This window comes from Cervus canadensis, chromosome 32 (assembly GCF_019320065.1).
Source record: "Cervus canadensis isolate Bull #8, Minnesota chromosome 32, ASM1932006v1, whole genome shotgun sequence".
NCBI classification, from domain to species: Eukaryota; Metazoa; Chordata; class Mammalia; order Artiodactyla; family Cervidae; genus Cervus; species Cervus canadensis.
In genome coordinates, this window is record NC_057417.1 from 5,024,434 (window position 1) to 5,035,769 (window position 11,336).

General features: G+C 46.6%; 1 protein-coding gene across 1 annotated transcript in view; it reads left to right on the forward strand.

Moving 5' to 3' along the window:
• Positions 1 to 11,336, forward strand: part of EMP2 (epithelial membrane protein 2) — a 44,038-nt gene that overhangs the window by 28,406 nt on the left and 4,296 nt on the right. Inside the window, exons 2-4 of the mRNA XM_043455587.1 lie at positions 3,651 to 3,782; positions 7,535 to 7,625; positions 10,907 to 11,053. Coding sequence (XP_043311522.1) covers positions 3,705 to 3,782; positions 7,535 to 7,625; positions 10,907 to 11,053 — 316 coding nt within the window. The 5' untranslated portion in view covers positions 3,651 to 3,704. The remainder of the gene's footprint in view (positions 1 to 3,650; positions 3,783 to 7,534; positions 7,626 to 10,906; positions 11,054 to 11,336) is intronic.

The window sequence follows — 11,336 nt, forward strand, 5'->3', positions numbered from 1 at the left end:
GTGATGGATGTACAACCTTGTGGATGTACTAAATGTCATTAGTAGTACATTTTAAAATGATGTGCATTTTATCACAGTTTAAAAAATACCTCCCCAGAAGTTACTTTTTAATTACAAAGGAAAAGTGCACAATGGAGAAATCTGGTGACCCTGAACCCCTTAATCAAAGCTAGCATCACCAATAATGGACAGTCTGACATCCTATGCCTCCTAGTGGAACACACCAAGGTCACAAGAGTGTGTAATATTCTTGCCAAAAGAACATACCCTGAATCTAATCATTAGGAAGCATTTAAAAATGGAGACTTTCATGTACTGATGAACCTATTTGCAGGGAAGTAATGGAGACACAGACGTAAAGAACAGGCTTATGGACATGGGTGGTGGGTGCAGGGGAAGGAGTGGGTGGCGTATGGAGAAAGTAACACGGAAACATGTATGTTACCCTATGTAAAGTAGATAGCCAATAGGAATTTGCTGTGTGACTCAGGAAACTCAAACCGGGGCTCTGTAACCACCTAGAGGGGTGGGGTGGGGAGGGAGGTGGGAGGGAGGTCCTGGAGGGAGGGGACATAGGTATCAGTTCATTCAGTTCAGTTGCTCAGTCGTATCTGACTCTGTGACCCCGTGGACTGCAGCTCGCCAGGATTTCCTGTCCATCACCAACTCCCGGAGCTTACTCAAACTCACGTCCATTGAGTTGGTGATGCCATCCAACCATCTCATCCTCTGTCGTCCCCTTCTCCTCCCGCCTTCAATCTTTCCCAGTATCAGAGTCTTTTCCAATGTCAGTTCTTCCCATCAGGTGGCTGAAGTATTGGAGTTTCAGTTTCAGCATCAGTCCTTCCAATGAATATTCAGGACTAGTTTCCTTTAGGATGGATTGGTTGGATCTCCTTGCAGTCCAAGGGACTTTCAAGAGTCTTCTCCAACACCACAGGTCAAAAGCATCAGTTCTTCGGTGCTCAGCTTTCTTTATAGTCCAACTCTCACACCCATACATGACTACTGGAAAAACCATAGCTTTGACTAGATGGACCTTTGTCAGCAGAGTAATGTCTCTGCTTTTTAATATGCTGTCTAGTTTGGTCATAGCTTTTCTTCCAAGGAGCAAGCATCTTTTAATTTCACGGCTACAGTCACCATCTGCAGTGATTTTGGAGCCCTAGAAAATCAAGTCTGTCACTATTTCCATGGATTCCCCATCTATTTGCCATGAAATGCTATGACTGATTCATGTTGATGTTTAGCAGAAACCAGCACAATATTTTAGAGCAATTATCCTTCAGTTAAAAATAAATAAATTTAATTATAGTAAATAAATATGCTGCAAGGATATATTATACAGCACAGGGAATACAGCCAGTATTTTGTAATAACTTTAAATGGACTATAATCTCTAAAAATATCATATCACTGTGTTGCATACTTGAAACTCAAATAATATTGTGAATCAACTGTATTTCAATTTTAAAAGGAAATATATTTAAATTCTTGTTTAAGTTTCAATGTATTCTATGCCTCTAGAAAAAAAGAAAAAAGGAGACTTTCTACAAAATAAATGATCAGTACTCTAATTAATCAGTGCTAGGAAGGCCAAGAAAGGCTGCTGCTGCTGCTGCTGCTAAGTCGCTTCAGTCGTGTCTGACTCTGTGCGACCCCATAGACTGCAGCCCACCAGGCTCCCCATCCCTGGGATTCTCCAGGCAAGAACACTGGAGTGGGTTGCCATTTCCTTCTCCAGTGCATGAAAGTGAAAAGTGAAAGTGAAGTTGCTCAGTCATGTCCAACTCTTCACAACCCATGGACTGCAGCCTACCAGGCTCCTCCATCCATGGGATTTTCCAGGCAAGAGTACTGGAGTGGGGTGCCATTGCCTTCTCCCAAGAAAGGCTGAGGAACCATAAAGAGATAAGACAACAAAATGCAATGAATTATCTTGGATTTGCCCTGGACCAAAAAAATAGCTAAGGCCATTACTGAGATTATTGGAGAAATTTGAATATGGACTGTAGATGAGATAAAAGTACTATATAATGTAAAGTTGGGGGGATTATCATGCTGTGTTATGTACAGCGATGGCCTTGTTTTTTCAGAGAGGCGCACTGAAATATTTAGACATGAAGTATGGCATAGACGGAGTGAGTGAGTGGGAGTCGGTCAGTCGTGTCCAACACTTTGCGACCCCGTGGACTGCAGCCCGCCAGGCTCCTTTCTGTCCATGGGATTCCCAGACAAGAATACTGGAGTGGGTTGCATTTCTTTCTCCAAGGGATCTTCCCAATGTAGGGATTGAACACAGGTCACAGGTCTCCTGCATTGCAGGCAGATTCTTTACCATCTGAGCCACCAGGGAAGCCTGCCATTAAGAGATGTTTCTAAGTGTAAAGACAGGTCCACTTAAAAAGTATCAGCAGATACATGCTTGACTTTATCTTATAATCTATAGACAATACGTCAGAGTATGTAATGAAGCCGTACATCTTTTCCAAAGTAATACACAAGACAGAAGTAGCAATAAATTTATAAATGACAGTCATCAATCAGATGAAATAATTTAGATGAAACTTATCTCTCTCAAAGAGATGGCATAGGCAACCTACTCTCAAATGGTTCAGAACACAATGTGTGAGGGGATGGGGTATTTGGAGGGAGAGAAAGAGAGGGTTAAAAAAATAAAATCAACCCACTGAAAACTGGTGCTATAATATCATAAAATAGTGAAAACAAGGTCTGATTTGGACTGTGTTTTTCAAAGTGAAACTAAAAATTAATTTTATGTTCTACAAAATTTTAGTAATGGTAACTGGTCACAAATGATTGGAGTGAAAGAAGAATGAATCATGTATTGATTTGGAGGGTTGGTAGCATTCACTCGTTCACCTGGATTAGTTGATGTGACATTTTTACTTGACATTTTCGTTTTGTTTGACCAACATGATGGTCTGTTTTTTTACAAATATTCAAAGACTTCATCAGTTTTCCCAAGTGTTACTTTTTGTCCTTTGATGTTCAAAGCATTCTTTTGAATACTTAATTTCTTTGCTTTCTTCTTTGGATCTTTTCGATACAAAGATGTGTGTCCAGGAACTGGCTTGCTGGATCACATGGCAACTCTAGCTTTTTAAGGAACCTCCATACTGTTTCCCATAGTGACTGCACCAACTTCCTTTGGGATTAATTTTATAAATAGGTCTTTAGGAAATATTTTCCTAGTTGATCACTTTTGCTTTGTTATGCTGCAAGGCAGCAGGGACTGTGATAATGCTACTCATACAGTGAGCTTACTCTGGTGCTCTGAAGTCCCCACGGCATTGCTTGGTGGGTAGGGGATCTGAAACGGTATTTGAGCACACTCAGAGAGGCTCCTTCCTGCCCTGGTGCCCGCGATGTGCTGCTTTGAAGACTGCAGTGCTCTTCTGAATTAGCGATTGTAATTGATCCTCACTCTGCCTCCTCCGCGAGGAATATCTGGCCTCTGGATGCAAAAGAGAGCAGCTCCTCATGCCAGACTTTGTCCAGTGATGTCTCCAGGCAAAGGAAAGATGGGAAGCGCTGTTTAAGCTTTTCTAAAATCCCATGAAAGTTTAATTTTTCACTTTCCTAGTGCTTTATCACTGACAAATTTGAATTTCCTTCACCCTGTTTAGCACATCTCCTCTGGGCTTTAAACGCTGCTCTGCGCCCCACGGTGCCCCCTGAAAATGTTGGTGCTTCTGGCCTTCATCATCATCTTCCACATCACGTCCGCAGCCTTGCTCTTCGTCGCCACCATTGACAATGTAAGTTCCCTTTCCTTCTGACCTTCCCAGAACCCCTGGATCCTAGAGTCAATAGAAGCAGGGTTGAGAACTCCCACAAGGTGATTATAATTTGGGGTTATCCTGCCTACCAAGGGTTTCCCTGGTGGCTCAGCTGGTAAAGAATCCACCTGCAATATGGGACACGTGGGTTCGGTCCCTGGGTTGGGAAGATCCCCCGGAGAAGGGAAAGGCTACCCACTCCAGTATTCTGGCCTGGAGAATTCCATGGACTATAAAAATCAGCCACGACTGAGTGACTTTTCACTTCACACCCTACCAAGGCACACCTATCTCCTCAGCCCCAGACCTAGGACTCTTGACTGAAGTGTGGGAGTTTGAAGCGTCCCATATATAAGTCTGGATGGGCAGGGACCCTGGTCCACTCATCCTTGAGTCCCCCTCAGATGCCTTAGCCATAGGAAGCCCTTTGTAGATGTGGCTTAAATGCAGCTCTCCTCAGGTCATTTTCTCAACTTTAGTACTGTTGTCATTTTGGGACACCAAGAAGATCAAACCAGTCAATCCTAAATGAAATCAACCCTGAATATTCATTGGAAGGGCTGATGCTGAAGCTGAAACCTCAACACTTTGTCCACCTGATGCAAAGAGCCGACTCACTGGAAAAGACCCTGTTGCTGGGAAAGATTGAAGGCAAAAGAAGAAGGGGGAGGTTAGACAACATCACCAACCCAATGGACATGATTTTGAGGATGCTCCGGGAGACAGCGAAGGGCAGGAGAGCCTGGCGTGCTGCAGTCCAAGGGGTTGAAAAGAGTTGGACATGACTTAGTGACTGAACAACTTTCTTTGTTGTGGGTGCTTTGCACATCATAGGGTGTTTAGCAGCATCCCTGGTCTCCAGAAGCACTCCTGCTCCTAGTTGTGACACCCCAAAATATCTTCAGACATTGCCAAATGTCCCCTGGGAGGCAAAATCACCCTTGCTTGAGGACCATTGCCCTAGATCCCTCAGGTGACCCATCCCAGGTAACCTTTGCCCCTGTTGCCTCTGACATCTCCTTAACCAACAGGATTCTTGTTGCAAGCCCACCTGACCATGCCTTTCCCAGCAGAGTGGAACACTCCCCACCCTGACCACGTACCCATGAAAGATTAAAAATGGCATAGATTTACATCCCCCCGGCAGAAAAATGAAGCTTTTAACCAGATGTTCCCTATGGCCCACATCCTGATCCAAAGGCCTGGCTTCAGTCCTGATAGCTTCAGACTGTGGACAAATTTAGAGTCAGATACTCTGCTCAGGAAGCCAGAAAGGGCACTGTACAAGTGGCCTCCAAGTCATTCTGCATATAATCATATAATTGACTCCTGTCAGTTAATCATCAAAATAATAATAGCAACATGGACCAGGATAAGACCTGTCACTTAGAGGCTGCATACTCTGGAGCTCCTACGCTCGGTCCTTTGATCATCTCATGTGATCATCACCTCAAGTCTACGAGATCTGTCCTCTCCCGGCACTATTTTATGATGAGGGACCTGGGCCTTAGGGCAGTTAAGGTGCCTGCTGGAATTTACAGGTCAGGAAGTGGCGGAGCTGGGATTTGAAGCACTCCAGAGGCCTCTGGTTCTAGATGCCCTGAGGGAGATGAATGATTGGGTTTGGGTTGGGGCTCCTGGGGTTCTAGAAGAGCTGTCATGAGTGGCCAGGGCAGGGACCACCTTGTTGAAGCCTTGGAAACCTACCATTATCCAAAAGGCCCACTCTATGTGAACCAAATGGTTTTGAACATGCTTTTTTTCATTTATTTTTATTAGTTGGAGGCTAATTACTTTACAGTATTGTAGTGGTTTTTGTCATACATGACATGAATCAGCCATGGATTTACATGTATTCCCCATCCCGATCCCCCCTCCCACCTCCCTCTCCACCCGATTCCTCTGGGTCATCCCAGTGCACCAGGCCCGAGCACTTGTCTCATGCATCCAGCCTGGGCTGGTGCTCTGTTTCACCCTAGATATTATACGTGTCTCTATGCTGTTCTCTCGAAACATCCCACCCTCGCCTTCTCCCACAGAGTCCAAAAGTCTGTTCTGTACATCTGTGTCTCCTTTTCTGTTTTGCATACAGGGTTATCATTACCATCTTTCTAAATTCCATATATATGCGTTAGTATACTGTATTGGTCTTTATCTTTCTGGCTTACTTCACTCTGTATAATGGGCTCCAGTTTCATCCATCTCATTAGAACTGATTCAAATGAATTCTTTTTAACGGCTGAGTAATATTCCATGGTGTATATGTACCACAGCTTCCTTATCCATTCATCTGCTGATGGGCATCTAGGTTGCTTCCATGTCCTGGCTATTATAAACAGTGCTGTGATGAACATTGGGGTGCACGTGTCTCTTTCAGATCTGGTTTCCTCGGTGTGTATGCCCAGAAGTGGGATTGCTGGGTCATATGGCAGTTCTAATTCCAGTTTTTTTAAGAAATCTCCACACTGTTCTCCATAGCAGCTGTACTAGTTTGCATTCCCACCAACAGTTGAACATGCTTTTAGAATCTTTTTCTGTTTCTTGTATCTAGCCCTTGGGATCCTGAAAAGGTCCCAGACAGAGTGAAAGGGATACATGAACGTTAGGGGCAGAAAAGCCATCAGCCACAGCACCAGCTTTTCCTATGGGTGTCTCTGTTACCTTGGGCCTTACTGAGAAGACACAGGTGGGCATTTTTACCAGTCGATGAATCACTCGATCTTTATTATGTGTTAGAAATTACACTTGGCAGTGTTAGAGGGGCCCGTAGTGAGAGCTCAGTGGCCGACCATGGCTTGGGTGATTGGTGGTGGGTTGGGGAGATTCCAGTCTTCGGGTGGATGGAAAGCAGAAGGAAGGTCATGCATGTGTGCTAAGTTGCTTTGGTCGTGTCTGACTCTGCGACCCCATGGATTGTAGCCTGCCAGGCTCCTCTGTCCATGGGGATTCTCTAGGCAAGAATACCAGAGTGGTTTGCCATGCCCTCCTCCAGGGGATCTTCCTGACCCAGGGATCGAACCCACATCCCTTATGTCTCCTGCATTGGCAGGTCGATTCTTTACCACTAGTGCCACCTGGGAAGCCCAGAAGAAAGGTCATCTGGGCGCAAAGAGGAACAGGAACACAGAGAGACACAGAAGCACTCGGGCCAAAGGCAGGAGAATCAGAACAGGCTTCCCCCCGAGATATTATCCTTTCTGTCCTCCCCTCCAGCTTCGCCCCTGCCGTTCCGGGGGAGTTCACCACCATCTGCTCTTATCATCACCAGCTGAGCCTCGCCTCCTCACCCAAGTCCTGGGAGAGCCTGGACCTTCCCTGTCAGCACCCCAGCGGCATGGGTATCACCTGGGAGCCTGTTAGAAACAGACATTCCCACCCCAAACCTCTTTTTCTCTTAATTTTTAAATTTAATTTAGTTTTAACAATTTTTTAACATTTACTTTTTTGGCCACGTGCATGCATGTTCAGTCACTTCAGTCGTATCTGACTCTTTGCAACCCCACAGACTGTAGCCTGCCAGGTCTCTCTGTCCATGGGACGTCCCAGGCAAGAATACTAGAGTGAGTAGACATTTCCTTCTTCAGGGGATCTTCCTGACTCAGGGATCGAACCTGTGTTTCCTGCATTCTTTACCTGGATTCTTTACCACTGAGCCACCAGGGAAGCCCTAGAGACCTTTGTTTTCATAATGAACAAACACCCTTTCCCTGTGTTTTCCTGTCGTGTTCCAGGCCTGGTGGGTAGGAGAGGAGTTTTTTGCAGACATCTGGAGAGTGTGTGTCAACAATACGAACTGTACGGAACTCAATGACGCTGTTGAAGGTGAGTGTGAAGCTGATGGGAGAGCATTGAGTGAAAAAAGACCCCTCGGGAGAAGGGCTTCGCTGTGGTCTGACCCCTCACCCCTCCTTCGGTCTCAGCCTGTGCAGAGGGGCCTGGCTGCTGCCCAGGGCAGGGGGAGCAGGCTCAGCATAAGCTGAGGACAGGAAGCAGGGGGGAAGCCAGAGGCTGGAGGGCACCAACTTCAGTACACTGGGCCCCACCCTTCTCTTCTCTCTTGACCGAGCAGAGCTTCCCTCCCTCACCCCTTCTCAGCTCCAGCCCTCATCTAGAATCTTCTCCCTACTCCTCTAAATAGCTCAGAGACATCTGTGTCACTTCCCCACATCTCTGCAGCCTGATGGGCAGAAACTCAAGAGCTGGCTCCTTTAAGAGCTGTGTGACCTTCCCTGGGGCAGGTCACCTGAGTGCTGCCCGGACTCTCAATAACGTCGGCTGTCAATGCAGGTGACAGCAGCAGCTCTGCTGCGCTGCCTCGGAACATGAGCTACAGTAGAAAGATAGTGAAGTGAAAGCTGCTCAGTCGTGTCCGGCCCTTTGCAACCCATGGACTGCAGCCCACCAGGCTCCTCTGTCCATGGGATTCTCCAGGCAAGGATACTGAAGCAGGTAGCCATTCCCGTCTCCAGCGGATCTTCCTAGCCCAGGGATCAAATCTGGGTTTCCTGCCTTGCATGCGGATTCTTTACCAACTGAGCCACCAGGGAAGCCTCAGAAAAATAAAGCGTTTTGTAAATACAGAAAATCGCATCTAAAAACATGTCAAGCCCTCTCCTTCACTGTGGAGTGAATGGTTCAGTTTTCTGTTGCAGAACTGACAAAAGAGACACTTTGGCTGATAAAACACTGGACAGCCAGTTAAATTTGATATCTCAGATAAACAATGAAAAATTTAGTATAATTTAGTACCAAATATTACATGGGACACACACTAAAATAAATTGTCCTGATATTCAGACTTAACGAGCATCCTGCTTTTATGTTTATTTTTTTCCTAGAATCCCATTTAGGGACAAAGGGACCTTGCTCACTGGGGTGTAAAATCTTACCATTCCATCAACAACAATGGAAATATTCATAATAAAAGCAAAACTACCAAAAGGAGGCATCATTTACTGAAGGTTTACTGGGAGGTGCTGGGCTAAGTCCTTCACATAAGTGGTCTCCTGGCCCTGTTTCAAGATGGGGAAACTGAGGCACACAGCAGAAACCCAAGGTCACAACGTCAGGAGTGAGTGATGGAGTTAGGATTCCAGTCTAGACATGACCAGCTTGGAAGCCTGCCTTCTAAGCCACATGACGCCATCCACGCTGCCTCCCCTCTGGGTCTGTTTCTCTGCCATTCTAAGCCATGACCCTGGAAACAGCCACTTTTCCCTGTTGGAGCCTCATCGTTGCCAGGGTGTGTGGTCAGCTGGCAACACTGGCGGTGCTCTGAAGCAACGTTTCCAAGCTTCTGTCATTTGCGTACCACTTCCCCATGTGAAGTTATTACCTTTTATTTTTTTAATTAAGAAATTTTTTTTTTTTGACCACACAGCATAGCTTGTGGGATCTTAGTTCCCCAAGCAGGGATCAAACCCAGGCCACCTGCAGTGGAAATGCAGAGTCCTAACTGCTGGACCACCAGGGAATTCCCTTATTTTTCTTTAGAATAACAGGTTGTCAAACCACCAGCCAGATTCAGTTCAATAAGCTAAGAGTGGTTTTTTATATTTTTAATACATTGTTAAAAACCAAAACAAGAAAAAAGCCAAATAAAACAAGACAATGAACAAGGGACTGTATAGCCACAAAGCCTGAAATATTTACTGTCTAGCCTTTATAGAAAAAGCATCCTGACACCTGCTTTAAAACAGTTCATTTTTTTCTACATGTGCATGCATGCTTAGTTGTGTCTGACTCTTTGCAACCCCAAGGACTGTAGCCCACCAGGCTCCTCTGTCTATGGGATTCTCCAAGCAAGAATACTGGAGTGGGTTGCCATTTTTTTTTCTCCAGGGGATCTTCCCGATGCAGGAATCAAACCCACATCTCCTGCCTTGACAGGTTCTTTACCACTGAGCCACCGGGAAGCCCAAAGAGTGGATTAAGTACTTAAAAATCATGCTTCCCTTCAGTCAGTTTCCAGCAAAACTGAAGGAAAAAAAAGATCTGTCCTTAAGTTTTCCTTTGCCGCTTTGGGCACTGTGCCCCTCACCAGCTGCATCCTGGTGGTAACAGCCAGCCCTTATACAGGACTCCCTTTCTGCCAGCACTGCCTGGAATCCTTGGCATCCCTGCTGGCTCAGTGGTAAAGAACCCACCTGCCAGTGCAGGAGATGTGGGTTTGATCCCTGGATCAGGAAGATCCCCTGGAGAAAAAAACAATGGCAGTCCACTCCAGTATTCTCGCTTGGAGAATCCCAGGGACAGAGGGCTACAGTCCATGGGGTTACAAGGAGTCAGACACAACAGAACACACACGAGCGTGCACTCACTGCCTGGAATCCTCACATAGCTGCGAGCATTCCACCTTCCCCTGCTGATGGAGTGGAGCTCTTACTCTCCCCATGTTACAGGTGAGGAAACTGAGACCCACACAGGCGACTCCAGTGCATGCACGTGACCTCTTCACAGCCTCAGCTGTGTCTTTCCTACATGCAGTGCCCTCCACCCGAGACCAGCTCCTTTGTCCCCTAAAACTTCCCAGTGCCAAGCCCCAAACTTTCATGCCCTGCTCACTAAGGCTAATCTGAAAAGACCCTCACTTTTCCTTTTCCTGAATAACAATCACAAGGCTCACACTCATATTTAGAGGGTATTTTGTATCGACAGGGCACTTTCAGAAGGTCCCTCAGCCCCATGAGCCCCATATGTCTAAGAATCTCTTTGGAGGTCTTTATAAGGTGCAGGACCCCCAATCCCCACCCAACCCATCCCATTCCAACCTCTTGATCCAGAATCTTTCAGGATCTGAGAGTTTGTACTTAAAAAAAACCGACATTGAGCCAGGCATCCGGGGGCAATACCCAGACCAGGAGGACTGCAGAGTGGGTGGTCCTCACACCCTTTTCCAGATAAGGACATTGGGGCTCATCTGGTGAAGTGGACAGAGTGGGTGTCGGGATGACCACTGGCTGCACGTGTGCTCATTCTGTGCCAGTGGAAGCCTCGTGACCTCCTGGCTCCCACCATCCCTGCTCTGGAGCTGTCGCCGTGCTCCCCAGGGGCCCAGGTGGTCTGTGGTCCTCAGTCGCGTACTCTTGCCCCTTCCCCCACAGACTTCTCCACGGTGCAGGCGGTCCAGGCCACCATGATCCTGTCCACCATCCTTTGCTGCATCGCCTTTCTGATCTTCGTGCTCCAACTCTTCCGCCTTAAGCAGGGCGAGAGGTTTGTTTTAACCTCCATCATCCAGCTCATGGCTTGTAAGTGAAATGACGGGCTTCCCAGAATAAACACTCCCTTCCCAGCCAACCATGAGTATTCTGGTGGGAGGAGCGTGGCAGGTGAGGAATTGGAAAGGAGGGGTCAGCAGCTGGGATTTTTGTGCACTTCAGAGTTTGGATTTAGTTAGAGGGTCAGGAAAGGCGTCCTAAAAATGTGAAGCCTGAGCTAGGATCTGTAGGGTAAGTAGGAGTTGCTGTCTTGGTAGAGAGGAGAGAGGCATAGCTCTCCCCGCAAGGAAAATCTGGGTACTTAGCCTCATTG